Source organism: Seriola aureovittata, chromosome 3 (genome assembly GCF_021018895.1).
Source record: "Seriola aureovittata isolate HTS-2021-v1 ecotype China chromosome 3, ASM2101889v1, whole genome shotgun sequence".
Classification (NCBI taxonomy): Eukaryota; Metazoa; Chordata; class Actinopteri; order Carangiformes; family Carangidae; genus Seriola; species Seriola aureovittata.
The window spans coordinates 31,585,771-31,600,417 of NC_079366.1; the positions used below are offsets into that span (position 1 = coordinate 31,585,771).

At 48.4% G+C, this 14,647-nt stretch overlaps 3 protein-coding genes across 7 annotated transcripts in view; 2 read left to right on the forward strand and 1 right to left on the reverse strand.

The window, feature by feature from the left end:
• The window catches only part of dzank1 (double zinc ribbon and ankyrin repeat domains 1), a 13,248-nt gene extending 11,710 nt beyond the window's left edge, over positions 1-1,538 (reverse strand). For 2 of the 4 annotated variants that reach the window (XM_056372701.1, XM_056372697.1), the window contains exon 1: positions 528-1,537. The gene's annotated coding sequence lies outside the window, so the exon portion shown is untranslated. Of the gene's footprint in view, positions 1-527 lie in introns of all 4 variants that reach the window. The other 2 variants (XM_056372703.1, XM_056372702.1) reach the window with 2 other exon arrangements.
• On the forward strand, positions 129-4,418 carry polr3f (polymerase (RNA) III (DNA directed) polypeptide F). Its single transcript, XM_056372738.1, has 9 exons — positions 129-556; positions 1,560-1,677; positions 1,813-1,880; positions 2,162-2,229; positions 2,299-2,411; positions 2,498-2,641; positions 2,765-2,872; positions 3,010-3,201; positions 3,312-4,418. The coding sequence occupies exons 1-9, from the start codon at positions 495-497 to the stop codon at positions 3,387-3,389; spliced, it is 951 nt and encodes a 316-aa protein (XP_056228713.1). The 5' UTR covers positions 129-494; the 3' UTR covers positions 3,390-4,418.
• Positions 4,419-8,697: 4,279 nt separating this feature from the next.
• The window catches only part of LOC130166855 (spectrin beta chain, non-erythrocytic 1-like), a 39,354-nt gene continuing 33,404 nt past the window's right edge, over positions 8,698-14,647 (forward strand). For both annotated transcript variants that reach the window (XM_056372653.1, XM_056372654.1), the window contains exon 1: positions 8,698-8,852. The gene's annotated coding sequence lies outside the window, so the exon portion shown is untranslated. The remainder of the gene's footprint in view (positions 8,853-14,647) is intronic.

The window sequence follows — 14,647 nt, forward strand, 5'->3', positions numbered from 1 at the left end:
TAACGTTTAATTAACTTTATTTATATTCAAACATACAATTAATTTATAAATGTAGAAAAATCGTGGAGGAGAGAAAATATTTGTAGAATTGTTACGATAATAAATAAATAAATAAATGTAACGTTTTTACATGTTATTTCATCATCTGACGCGTGACTCGTCTTAAATTACATGTGCATGAAAGTTTGCTTTTATTTCCATGTTAAAATCATATGAACCACATAAATGAGTATTTAAGAAAGCAATGAAGGAATTAAATTAAAGTAGCTTTTACACGCAGTATTTATTTTTTCCTTCTTTTCCTTCTTTATTCATTCCATTTTTATCTTTTCCGCTTTTGTCATGAGCAGGTTTTTAAACAGGCAGTTTTCAGGACGCCCCGCTGGCAGCCAACTTTTCAGGACCCTGAACCAGCGTTAGCTAACAGGCTAACAGGCTAACAGGCTGACCCACAGCGGCGCAGACAGAAACACGGAGGACAGAGTTTTAAGAAAATGTCTGAAGTCAAAGTGAAGAAGGAGACGAACCTGTCGGACCCTGCCGAGATTGAGAACAGGTCAGTGGGACAACGACAGCGAGGCTCATCCCGGAGCCCGCGGTTCACCCGGAGAGAGAGGAAGCGGGCTCCGTGTAAATCCTGACAGGTGTCGTCTTTACTGGCTGTTGTCAGACCCGGTGAACACGTGCTGCCAAAATACTCTCTCTGACCCGTGTAGTAGTTCTGTGAAGTCCGGGTCCATTCGGCCCATTACACGTACAGTCTCTGTCACCAGAACCTGAACAGTGTCTGCTCTCCGCCGGGAGGACTGTTAGCATCTCTGGGTGTCCTCCTCCAAGGAGCTCTTCATGTCTAAAGTGGAGCTTCATTTTTATCTGTTCAGTTAAATCCAGAGTGTTTGGTCAGTGTGAACGTCACCAGGTGAACACAGTCACCTGATGTTACCTGCAGGTAACCTGCTCCCTGCTGAGATTCTCTTCCATTTACCTTTATTTAGAGAATATTATTATTATTATTATTAGAAATGAACAGTGTCAGTATGATACTGATATTTTCTGATGCCATACTTGAAGAAATATAAACATTTTCTCTTTTTTAATAAGTACACACTGCAGACATGATGACGTATTAATTAATGTTAATTGTCTGTTTGTTTGTAGCTTGTCTCTGTTCACACTGAACATCTATATTTGATCTAATTGTAGGAAATGATCAGTTATGTTATTTTTGCTTTTGACAGTTTTAATGACATTAAACATGTAAAAGAGAAAAGTAGAGACAGGAAGGAGGTTCACAGCAGATATAAACTATAGATATAAACAGGACGTCTTCAAACGTTTTAATTTTGTTACTGACACAGGAAACAGGAAGTCATTCACACCTGAGAAGCAGAGAATTTACAACGATCAGTCGATTATCAGAATTGTAACAGATCAATTTTCTGTCAATCGATTCATCATCGCAGCTCCATCCTCCATCTTTACAGACACTAACACTTCCTCTGTGTGTGTGTGTGTGTGTGTGTGTGTGTGTGTGTGTGTGTGTGTGTGTGTGTGTGTAGGATCAAAGAGCTGTGTCAGCAGTTTCCTCATGGTATCACAGACCAGGTGATCCAGAACGACATGCCTCACCTGGAGCCGCAGCAGAGAGCCATGGCCATCAACAAGCTGCTCTCATTGGTCAGTCTTGTGATGATGTCACTGCTGACTCCTCTCTCCTGATTGGTTCCTCAGATTAGACTGTAACCATGTTCTCAGCTGGTAGTTTATTGATGATGTCAATTTGTCTGAACCCGTCCTGTTCACCTGTTCCAGGGTCACCTGGACCTTCTGAGGAACAGTTCAGGTCTCCTGTACAGAATGAAGGACGCTCAGACCTCCAGGTAAACACAGCACACACCTGTCCTCTCTGCAGGTGAGTGATGCTGCTATTGCTACAACTACACAGACACGAGCACGCTGCTAGAACACAGAGCTACGACACAGCAGCAGTGATGAAACACACACCGAAGGAAACACTGACAGTGTGTGTGAGAAGTGTGAACACAGACGAATATAAACTACAGAGCCTTGTCCATGACCCCCCCCCCCCCCCCCCCCCCCCCCCCCAACAACCTGAGCTGTTGTCCCTGTAACTGAACCTGAGCTGTTTCCACTGTTTCAGTAAGATGAAGGGTTCAGACAACCAGGAGAAGCTGGTGTACCAGATCATCGAGGACGCAGGAAACAAAGGTAAGGCTCAGCCAGCTCACGCACATCTCCGCCCCGTCAGATCCAGAGCCTGAGTTCTCGTGTCTGCAGGGATCTGGAGCAGAGACATCCGCTTTAAGAGCAACCTTCCTCTGACGGAGATCAACAAGATCCTGAAGAACCTGGAGAGCAAGAAACTCATCAAAGCTGTGAAGTCTGTGGCTGTGAGTTCCACATGACTCTGAGCCTCTCTGATCAGCTGTGGAGATACGGGTTTTCCTCCTGACAGGTGTGTGTTTCCTGTTTGCAGGCGTCTAAGAAGAAGGTGTACATGCTGTACAACCTGCAGCCGGACCGCTCGGTGACCGGGGGCGCCTGGTACAGCGACCAGGACTTTGAGTCCGAGTTTGTCGAAGTTCTCAACCAGCAGTGCTTCAAGTTCCTGCAGAGCAAGGTTCAAAAAACTTCATGTGGGGGGGGGGGGGGGTCTGAGGCATGAGTACCCCCCCCCCCCTCCCCCGGTTCAGTGTGGGGTCTGGTTCGGATCATGTGACCCTCACTGTTGGTTTGTGTTCAGGCAGAAGCAGCGAGGGACAGCAAACAGAGTCCCATGGTCCAGAGGAACAGCTCCTTCGCCACCTCGCATGAAGTCTGGAAATACATCTGTGAGCTGGGAATCAGCAAGGTGACATCACACTCAAACCAGCCAATCACACGTCACTATAACCGCCTGAGGGGCCGCAAGGCAAACACGTTATTCAGAGAAACTCGCCAGACCAAAGTGAATAAAGCGCTCCCAGGTTGACTGACAGGTGTTCACAGGTGGATCTGTCCATGGACGACATCGAGACCATCCTGAACACGCTGATCTACGACGGGAAGGTGGAGATGACCGTCATCGCCGCCAAGGAGGGAACGGTGGGCAGCGTGGACGGACAGATGAAGCTGTACCGCGGCGTCAACCCCGTCATCCATCCCACCGGCCTGGTGAAGACGCCCTGCGGCCTCTGCCCGGTAACACACACACACAACACACACACACACACACACACACACACACACACACACACACACGCCTCTGTTGGAGACCTGCAGGTGATGTGGTACCTGTTCTCTCTCCGCAGGTGTTTGACGACTGTCATGAGGGAGGAGAAATATCTCCGTCCAACTGCATCTACATGACGGAGTGGCTGGACTTCTGACCGCCGTTCGTTTCCCGCCTCTTTTCTCTGTGATGAAGTTTATTTTCCATCGATCTGATTCTTTTCTATTTTTGACCGAGGTCAGTGACGGTGGAGACGAGACGAGCTGCTGCGTCTCTGACGAACAGCACAGAACCACATCTGGATCCAGAGACCTGGGTCACGTCCCTGTGTCATGTCCGGCTGAGAGGCGTTGGGCCGGCGTCGGGCCGGGTTCACGTTCTGCTGGTTTACCTCAGTCTGAGTCATTTCTGTTCCTCGTGATGGACACGTGTCGATTTCAGCTGAAACTTAGACAAACATTGATTATTTATCGTTTCATTGATCCATCAGCTCTCTGCTGTCTGAGTCCAGACAGACGGTGAAGGAGGCTGCGTCTGGACCACAGTCCGTCTTTTGTGTCCCGTAGACCTGTTCAGTCCTCATCACATGGTCCGGGTCCTGATAACTGATTATTGATAACTGATTGATTTGATCAGTTTCAGCTGTAAATTCTTCTCAGTGAAAATGTTTTTAGAAACTGATTAAAAATGAAAAACTGAAATCTTTCAGACTCTTTGTGGCTCTGAACTTTGATCAGCTGATTCCTGCAGGACGACGGAGGGAGAGACAGTGAACGCATCATGTGTGGGGTTTAAAAAGAAACCCTGGGTTCAACACTGTACCTGAAGGCAACACCGAAGGCGTCCTGACCCTGCTGACATGCTGCTGTGTTGGAGTACGGGATCAGAATAGGGTCAAAAAGAGTTAAATAATTCTAACACACACACACACACACACACACACACACACACACACACACACACACACACACACACACACACACACACAGTATTTGTGTGAACAGATACAGAGCAGAAAACTGTAAAACTCAAAGTTCCCACACTGTTGTTGACCCTGAAGTTCCAAGTAGATTTTCACCCTGTTTTTGGACCTGAATCTGATTGGACGATAACGGTCCAATCGGTCTTTACTATAATCAGCAGCATTCACTCAAACTGTTCATAAATAAAATAAAATAAAACTAAAGATCCTGTTTCCTTTGCATCTTTGACTTTTAAGTAATTATAAATATTGACACCATGTTGGTTCTTGTGATGTCAGAGGACAGGTGCTTCGTTCCTCGACACCCCCCCCCATCCAGGTTCAGTGCAGGTGTATCCTCGGGTCATCATGTCTTCACCGTGTCCGTCAAGAAACCAGGTAACATCAAAGTGTCAAACAGCTGCTCCTCTTCATCACGAGGAGCTGATGAAGATCATGAATCCGGTAGATGAGCTGAGTGTTTCCTGTATCATGTGACGGGGGAGACGGTGGGTGTGGTCTGGACTGACAGCAGACGGCTCTCAGGTGAGTGTTTATCCAATCACAGCTCATTAAGCCTCAGCGTTTCCCATCAGGGATCATTACTGAGTCCATCAGCCGGTAACGAGCTGAGAGCTGCTGACTGTCAGCATGGATCACTTTACAGCAGGAAGTGCCCCCCCCCCCCCCCCCCCCCCCCCCCCCCCCCAATGATCCAGACCGGTCAGCACTCAGAAATGTTCCAGGATCTTCTGTCTGTCTGAGGACTACATTACCCATGAGCCTCGGCAGCAGTTACCTCAGTTGTGAATTCTTCCGCTGACAGCAGTGAGATGTTAACAGAGCCATTAATTATTAATTAGCACTGACTTGGAGCCGCGCCCTCTGTGTGACATCACTTCCTGTTGATGCTCAAACACAGAGGTCAGAGCCTCTGTCTGATGTAGGTTTATTTATTTAATTAGATTGGCAGCAGCTACTCTTCCTCACTCTGGTAAACATGACATCATGATGTAAACAATAAATAAAAATCAAGGACAAGAAAACAAACAACAGTTAAACTAATAATGACAAGTGTTTATCTGAAGTAAAACATCTGATACAGAAACAGTCGATCACTGAAGAATAATGATCATGTGTTCAGATGAAGTATGAAACATGTTCCGTGTAAATGATTCATATCCTTATTCCTGTGAGCAGGTGAGAGCAGGTGAGAACAGGTGAGAACAGGTGACAGCGGGTGAGAGAAGGTGAGAGCAGGTGAGAGAAGGTGAGAGCAGGTGAGAGCAGGTGAGAGCAGGTGAGAGCAGGTGAGAGAAGGTGAGAGCGGGTGAGAGAAGTGAGAGCAGGTGAGCAGGTGAGAGCGGGTGAGAGCAGGTGAGAGAAGGTGAGAGCAGGTGAGAGAAGGTGAGAGCGGGTGAGAGCAGGTGAGAGAAGGTGAGAGCAGGTGAGAGCAGGTGAGAGCAGGTGAGAGCAGGTGAGAACGGGTGAGAGAAGGTGAGAGCGGGTGAGAGCGGGTGAGAGCAGGTGAGAGAAGGTGAGAGCGGGTGAGAACGGGTGAGAGAAGGTGAGAGCGGGTGAGAGCGGGTGAGAGCAGGTGAGAGAAGGTGAGAGAAGGTGAGAGCAGAGGTCTGTACTACGAGGCAGGATCTGAGGACGGTGGTTCCCTTGTTACCAGGGTAAATCACCATGGTAACTGATGCTGAACTCCTGACCTGCTCCTGCGCAGGTTAACTCCTCTCTCCTCCTCTTCCTCTCCTCCTCCTCTTCCTCTCCTCCTCCTCTTCCTCCTCCTCTTCCTCTCCTCCTCCTCTTCCTCTCCTCCTCCTCTTCCTCCTCCTCTTCCTCTCCTCCTCTTCCTCTCCTCCTTCTCCTCCTTCTCCTCCTCTCCTCCTCCTCTCCTCTTCCTCTCCTCTTCCTCTCCTCCTTCTCCTCCTCTTCCTCTCCTCCTCCTCTTCCTCCTCCTCTTCCTCTCCTCTTCCTCCTCTTCCTCTCCTCCTCCTCCTTCCTCCTCCTCTTCCTCTCCTCCTCTTCCTCTCCCCCTTCTCCTCCTCTCCTCCTCCTCTCCTCTTCCTCTCCTCTTCCTCTCCTCCTTCCTCTCCTCCTCTTCTCCTTCTCCTCCTCTCCTCCTCCTCCTCTCCTCTCCTCTCTCTTCCTCTCCTCCTTCTCCTCCTCTTCCTCTCCTCCTCCTCTTCCTTCTCCTCTTCCTCTCCTCCTCCTCTCCTCTCCTCCTCCTCTTCCTCCTCTTCTCTCCTCTCCTCCTCTTCCTCTCCTCCTTCTCCTCCTCTCCTCCTCCTCTCCTCTTCCTCTCCTCCTCCTCTCCTCCTCCTCTTCCTCTGCTCCTTCTCTTCCTCTCCTCCTTCTCCTCCTCTCCTCTTCCTCTCCTCTTCCTCTCCGCCTTATCTTCGTCTCCTCCTCTCTTCCTCTCCTCCTCCTCTTCTCCTTCTCTTCCTCTCCTCTTCTTATCCTCCTTCTCTTCCTCTCCTCTTCCTCTCCTCCTTCTCCTCCCCTCCTCTTCATCTCCTCCTCTCCTCCTCCTCTTCCTCTCCTCCTTCTCCTCCCCTCCTCTTCCTCTTCCTCCTCTCCTCCTTCTCTCTCCTCTCCTCCTTCTCCTCCCCTCCTCTCCTCCTCCTCCTCCTCTTCCTCTCCTCCTTCTCCTCTCCTCCTCCTCTCCTCCTCCTCTTCCTCTGCTCCTTCTTTCCTCTCCTCCTTCTCCTCCTCTCCTCCTCCTCTCCTCTTCCTCTCCTCTTCCTCTCCGCCTTATCTTCCTCTCCTCCTTCTCTTCCTCTCCTCTTCTTATCCTCCTTCTCTTCCTCTCCTCTTCCTCTCCTCCTTCTCCTCCCCTCCTCTTCATCTCCTCCTCTCCTCCTCCTCTTCCTCTCCTCCTTCTCCTCCCCTCCTCTTCATCTCCTCCTCTCCTCTTCTCTCCTCCTCCTCCTCCTTCTCTCCTCCCCTCCTCTCTCCTCCTCCTCCTCCTCTTCCTCTCCTCCTTCTCCTCTCCTCCTCCTCTTCTCCTCCTCTTCCTCTGCTCCTTCTCTTCCTCTCCTCCTTCTCCTCCTCTCCTCCTCCTCTCCTCTTCCTCTCCTCTTCCTCTCCGCCTTATCTTCCTCTCCTCCTTCTCTTCCTCTCCTCTTCGTCTCCTCCTTCTCTTCCTCTCCTCCTCCTCTTCTCCTTCTCTTCCTCTCCTCTTCTTATCCTCCTTCTCTTCCTCTCCTCTTCCTCTCCTCCTTCTCCTCCCCTCCTCTTCATCTCCTCCTCTCCTCCTCCTCTTCCTCTCCTCCTTCTCCTCCCCTCCCTCTTTCATCTCCTCCTCCTCCCTCCTCTCCTCTTCCTCTCCTCCTTCTCCTCCCCTCCTCTTCATCTCCTCCTCCTCCCCTCCTCCTCCTCTCCTCCTCTTCCTCTCCTCTTCCTCTCCTCCTTCTCTTCCTCTCCTCTTCATCTCCTCCTTCTCTTCCTCTCCTCCTTCTCTTCCTCTCCTCTTCCTCTCCTCTCCTCTCGTCTTCCTCTCCTCTTCCTCTCCCCCTTCTCTTCCTCTCCTCTTCCTATCCTCCTTCTCTTCCTCTCCTCTTCCTCTCCTCCTTCTCTTCCTCTCCTCCTTCTCCTCCCCTCCTCTTCATCTCCTCCTCCTCTTCCTCTCCTCTCTGCAGCAGAAACAGACATTCATCTGCTTCACATGTTGATAACAGTTGTAATAATAAAGTTCTATAATTCATGCTCTTATTTACATGATATCTTTAGTCATGTGATCATATTGTCACATTTCACCTTGATGAATGTCCCTGTTGGACGTGGTTCAGACGATGTTGCTTATAATTAACAACTCCGCCTCTTTCACATGAACACACTCGTACCTGGACAGGTAAACCAGAGTCAGCTGAGCAGGTGATCAGGTCAATGTTAGGTTCAGAAAGTTATCCTGGGTGTGTTGAACCTGCTTCGTAGTTCAGGCCTCAACTGAGACAGGAAGTAAAAACAACCTCCTGATGCTGAGACCATGAACTACAAAATAAAGACTGATGGTTCAAAACATTCAGGATAACAATTCTTCACTCAAGGGTCACTTACTGAGAAAACAGCTGGAGGATCACATGTAAAATAGAATCAAGTAGAAACTGAAGGTTTCAAACAGCTGTTTGTAGTCCTGGTCTCAGTCTGGACCTGCTCTTGGTCTCCAGACGACGAACCTGAACCGGTCTGATTTTTCCTGTAGCGCCCCCCCAGGACAAACGGGGGGATGTGAAGTCTGGCCTGCAGGAGGCGCTGACAGGAGTTCAGGACTGTTTATGTTGTTTTTATCAAAGCTGGAGTTTTACGTAGAAACCAGAGATGTCCGTGAACGCAGCACAAAGTCCAATCAGAGAAATAAAAGATGAAAACCAGGATCTGAGTCTGATCCGGACCCGATCTGACTCCACTGATGCAGACTGGAGAGAGTGTGATGGAGGAGGGGAGGAGGACGGGGGGAGGAGGGGGGGGGGAGGGGGGGTGGGGGGGGGAGGAGGGGGCAGTGCGGATTCTTTCCCGTCATTCCCTGCAGCAGCAGCAGCAGCAGCAGCAGCGGCTCCTCCTGTCTGTCTCTCCGTCCGTGGCTCCGTCTCTCCGGCTCCGGCTCTTCGTCCTCTCCGCTGAACTTTGGAGACTGTTGGATCTTCTGAGCAGGTGAGCGGCCTCCTCTGTGTTTCTACCTGTTTCTATTGTGTCTCTATTGTTACTGTGATTGGAGGGAGGGAGCGACTCCCGGAGCCGCGGATCCTCCGCAAACTTCGCTTCATGTCGGAGGAGCCGCGGCTGAATCCGCTGATCGGACTCGACTCGGGAGCAGAGAGTCCCGGGCTCCCGGAGGCCCCGGTCCTCTCTCCCGGCCCGATCCGCACCATGCAGCCGTGCCGCGGTGCCTCTCAGCCCGCATGTCCGCTGGTCGTACCCCCGCCCCGCCAGCAGCCATTTGTCTCGGCATGAGGATGGAGGATAATAACGGTGCGCCATGCATGGACGCAAAAACAGGCGTGGCCCCGGGAGGAGGAGGAGGAGGAGGAGGTGGTGTGTGTGTGTTAATGTGTGTATTCAGGACAATAAACAGTGGAGCTTCTCACCGACCCAAACAGTCTGACCGCGCGCAGCTGCGGAGGTTTTTAGCGGCAGAATGAGCGGGAGGTGTCCGGCCTGCAGCAGCTGTCCCCGGCTGGTGCTGGGCGGCGCGATCAGAGCTGAGCAGAAAATACTGGAAAACAGACCGGACTAGAGGAGCCGAGCCGAGCCGAGCCGAGCCGAGCGGGCCCGTCTCCGAAATATCCACCCAATACGCGGGTCGGTTGCAGAAACATTGTGGGAACGTTTTTCCGACGTTCAGTGAATCACTGCAAACACAACAACATCACCCCCCGCCCTTCTCACCCCCCCTTCCGGTTTCTGCTCGGTACGTCTGTATCTCCAGAACCGTTATGTTTTTTAAACAGGGCCGTACCCAGTTCAGCAGCCCCCCCCCCCCCCCCACACTGAAAAGGCCCCCCCACCACAGTTTGCTAACAGTTGCTTCATGTTTACTGTGACGCTGCAGCTCTGGAACTAGAACAGTTCCTGAACCTCACGGGTTCTGGTGTGAAACGTTCTAAAGTTCACAGAACAGAGTTCAGTTTGATCAAAGGAGAACTTAATAGATCATTAACAGAAGCATCATATAAACTTAAAGCAGGGAACGTCCATATTTGGCTGTAGGAACGTTCACTGAATGTTTTTCTAAAGACTCAACAGAAACGTTCCCTTCATGTTCTCGTACTGTTCTGTCAGATCCTCCTTGAAGTTCTCCACAGAATTCAGTTCTTATAATTTACCTCCATAGAACATCTGGAAAACGTTCCCTGAAGGTTCTGCTGTAAAACTTTTTAAAAGAACATCCGAGGAACCTTATTTTAAACATACGAATGTTATCCATACGTTAAAAAAATTCCAGCACCATTTGGTTGTAGGAACAAACCAGAGTAAAGGAAACCCCAACATTCCTGTAATGTTCTTTTAAGGTTCCACCTCTTTAATGTGATGAGTTGCAGCTTTTTGTGTATTTTGAATGTTCTATGATGATCTGGGTTTTGGACAAAACGTGGAAGTTTAAAATCATGGGCTCAGGAACTTTAAAGAACATCTTTTATCATATTCTGCCTTTTAGGCCAAAAAGTCCACAAACTAATGTTGAAAAGAAAAATTGTTGCAGTTACAGTTCTACAAAGAATGTTCCCCAAGTACCTCCATAGACCGTTCTCCAGTTGTTACACATAAAACATTCACTATGTTCTTGTGTCGTTACATTTACCTCCACAGAACGTTCTTTAAAGGTTTCTAATTTACAGTTTTCTAAAGTAACATTTTAACAAACATGAACTCACATGTTCCTGAGAACAAGTACAGGAACCTTCAGTCAACAATATTCTCAAAAACGTTCTGAGAATGTTTTTCTAAAGTCAAGAGAATCTCAACTGGCTTATAATGTTCCTTTAAAGTTCCCTTTAAGTGTTTAAGAACCTCCCCTGTCACTAACAGTTCCTGTGTGATTAGATTTACAGAACATTTGTTCCTTGAAGGTTCTATGTGAAATGTTCTGCCTATGTTAACACCAACTTTGTTCTGGGAATAACTTTTTAAAGTCAGGGTCCCAACAACATTATGATGTTCCCATAATGTTCTATTCCTTCAAATTTCAAAGAAGGTTTCAAGAAATTCTACACAAAACGTTCTCTCATGGTTCCTAAATGCTGTCAGGGAATGTTCCCTTAGGGTTCCTGTGTGGGGATCCTGAACCTCCATCCAGTGAGTGGAAAATGTTGTTTGAAGGTTTTAGTTCTTTGAATGTTAAGAGAACATCACTTCCTTTACCACATAGAAACTTTATAGAAACAGAAACGCTGGAATGTTTTAAGTTAGGAGAATCCAAACATCCCTATATTTTCTCCTAAAGCTCCCATGCTGTTCTATTGTTCTCGCTTGCAGAATGTTCTGTGAAGAACTCCAAAGAACGTTCTCTCACAGTAACACAAAAACCTTGAGGAAACGTTCACTAATGTCTCCTGTGTGGTTACTTTTACCTCCCCTGAATGTTTGGAGAATGTTCCTTGATGGTTCTAGTATGCCATGTTCTACTTGGGTCTAAAACGTCCAGCAGCCACTTGTTCTGCGTCATTCAAACACTGTCACAACAGTTTGTTCTCTAAAGTTGAGAGAATTCTAACAACCTCCCACAGCTCACAAAGGATGTTCTCATAAAGCCTCTGTAGAACGTTCTGTTGTTACTGTAACATTCATTAGCTTCAGAGGTTCTCCAGATGTTCTTTAAAAACACATTAGTGTTAATGTAAGGATGACAGGATGTCTTGTTCTGGGAAATAATCAATACAGCCGGAACATTTGCAGAACATTTATAGAACAGGAACATTAGAGAACGTGGACACATCAGAGCTCCGTCACGTTTCATTAATCATGTTCATATCTTCTTCGGTTCTAATGGATCTAATGACGTTTACACTGTAGAACAACAGCTTCATCTCCATCAGCTGTTCAGGCTGCAGATGCTTCTGATCGATTAGTGCTGAGACCATTAATTGATCAGCTGATGTCTGGTTCTCTGGTTCCCCTTTTTCTCTGGTTCTCTGCTGTGAGGAGGATTCTTTACAAACGGACTCTGTGTTTTTCTTAAATGTTGATCAGCTGATAATTATTGTTGTTCATCATTCTAAACAGATGAGTTTAAGCTTGTGTGTGTGTGTGTGTGTGTGTGTGTGTGTGTGTGTGTGTGTGTGTGTGTGTGTGTGTGTGTGTGTGTGTGTGTGTGTGTGTGTCCTTCTGTCTCCTGCTCATATTTTCCCAGAGCAGTGAGACTGGGATGGGTCAGTGTCATCAGCCTCGTTAAAAGGTTACCATGACGATTGGTTAACAGGTTAACAGGTTCACTCAGACTCAGACTAGTTATCAGTGACTGGTTCAGTTTGACCTGAAGCTAATAAATGAACATAATCAATAATCCTGGCAGCAACTTGTTGATATCAAGCTCTATCAAAAAAGAAAAAACAAAATAAAATGACAGATTTCAAAATAAAAGCATGGATGTAACCTGGGACAGCAGCCGATCAGGGCGTGGTCTCTCCTGACCATATATAGAAAGTCTCTGAACCGATGATGCAATCCTCCATACGCCGTTAACGTACGTCACTAATGTAACCAGGAAGTGGATGGGGGATGGATTTTGTGGGGGCACAATAATCTTTTTGTCTCGTTTATCTCGTTTTCATAATTGTTAAAGACAAAATCTAATGAACATGAAATGAGATGAATGAAGCTGCAGCTCCACTGTGAGTCACAGGCCTCCACCTCTGGGACTACTTCCTGTCTAACCTGATCACCCTGCAGATTCATCCGCCCACACCGCTTTGTGTTCGTGTGAGGACGGCTCTGCGTGTAGCTCGGGTTCTAATGGACTGAACCACAGCTGGATCCAGATGTGGATCATCCAGTCCATCTCTACCTGTTATAGAGCTGCTAATAACCATTATTGTCATTATTGATCAACTTGCTGGTTGTTATCTGGAATGATCAATGACTTGTCTGGTTCAGTGTGTGATGTCACTTCCTGCAGCAGTGGATGATGTCACTCACTATCATGTCAGATATTCAGTTTTCATGTGTTTATCATGAGAAGCAGCAGAGCCTGTTAATCAATGATTCAGTTAATCAATGGTTCAGCTCATTGCTGCAGCTTCTGTGATTCAGCAGAAATGTTTCTCTCTGTACTGACCACAGATCAGCGATGGAGGGTGGGGTCAGATAACCAGGAAATGACTGTGTGTGTGTGTGTTGTGTGTGTGTTAATCTAATAACTCCACCCTGCTCTGTTCACTGAGCTCATTCTTCTTCTTCATCTGTTTCGACTCAGTCTGATGTTTGTTGTTGTTGTGTCAGACAGCTGATCTGAGGATCATGTGATCTGGGTTCGATGTTTTAGGTCTGTATTTTTAATCCTGATGTTTAAAACCAGGTTTGAGTCAGAAAAACATCAACTCAGATTTAACAGATTCATCCTGGTCCAGATCCCATCAGACCTGATCCCCTCAGACCTGAACCATCAGACCTGATCCCCTCAGACCTGAACCATCAGACCTGAACCATCAGACCTGATCCCCTCAGACCTGAACCATCAGACCTGAACCATCAGACCTGATCCCCTCAGACCTGAACCATCAGACCTGATCCCCTCAGACCTGAACCATCAGACCTGAACCATCAGACCTGAACCATCAGACCTGATCCCCTCAGACCTGAACCATCAGACCTGATCCCCTCAGACCTGATCCATCAGACCTGATCCATCAGACCTGATCCCATCAGACCTGAACCATCAGACCTGAACCATCAGACCTGATCCCATCAGACCTGATCCCCACAGAACCTGAACCATTCAGACCTGAACCATCAGACCATGATCCATCAGACCTGATCCCATCAGACCTGATCCCATCAGACCAGAACCATCAGACCTGAACCATCAGACCTGAACCATCAGACCTGATCCCCTCAGACCTGAACCATCAGACTGGGGGTAAGGTGTTGTGACCTGAACCATCAGACCTGAACCATCAGACCTGATCCCCTCAGACCTGAACCATCAGACCTGATCCATCAGACCTGATCCCATCAGACCTGATCCCATCAGACCTGAACCATCAGACCAGAACCATCAGACCTGACCATCAGACCTGATCCCATCAGACCTGATCCCCTCAGACCTGATCCCATCAGACCTGAACCATCAGACCTGATCCCATCAGATCTGATCCCATCAGACCTGATCCCATCAGACCTGAACATCAGACCTGAACCATCAGACCTGACCATCAGACCTGATCCCCTCAGACCTGATCCGCTCAGACCTGAACCACCAGACCTGATCCCATCAGACCTGATCCCCTCAGACCTGATCCCATCAGACCTGATCCGTTGACCTGAACCATTGGACCTGATCCATCAGACCTGATCCCCTCAGACCTGATCCCATCAGACCTGATCCGTTGACCTGAAACATTGGACCTGATCCCATCAGATCTGATCCCATCAGACCTGAACCATCAGACCTGATCCGTTTGACCTGAACCATTGGACCTGAACCATCAGACCTGAACCATCAGACCTGATCCCATCAGACCTGATCCCATCAGACCTGATCCGCTCAGACCTGAACCACCAGACCTGATCCCCTCAGACCTGATCCCATCAGACCTGATCCCATCAGACCTGATCCGTTGGACCTGAACCATTGGACCTGATCCCATCAGACCTGATCCCCTCAGACCTGATCCCATCAGACCTGATCCGTTTGACCTGAACCATTGGACCTGATCCCATCAGACCTGATCCATCAGACCTGATCCCATTGGACCTGATCCCATCAGACCTGAACCATCAGACCTGATCCC

Bases quoted from the DNA above. Each gene is read 5' to 3' on its own strand.
- polr3f (XM_056372738.1), top strand. From the start codon at position 495: ATGTCTGAAGTCAAAGTGAAGAAGGAGACGAACCTGTCGGACCCTGCC. The intron at 557-1,559 runs GTCAGTGGGACA...GTGTGTGTGTAG, and splicing joins CCTGCCGAGATTGAGAACAG to GATCAAAGAGCTGTGTCAGC. The intron at 3,202-3,311 runs GTAACACACACA...CTCTCTCCGCAG, and splicing joins CGCCCTGCGGCCTCTGCCCG to GTGTTTGACGACTGTCATGA.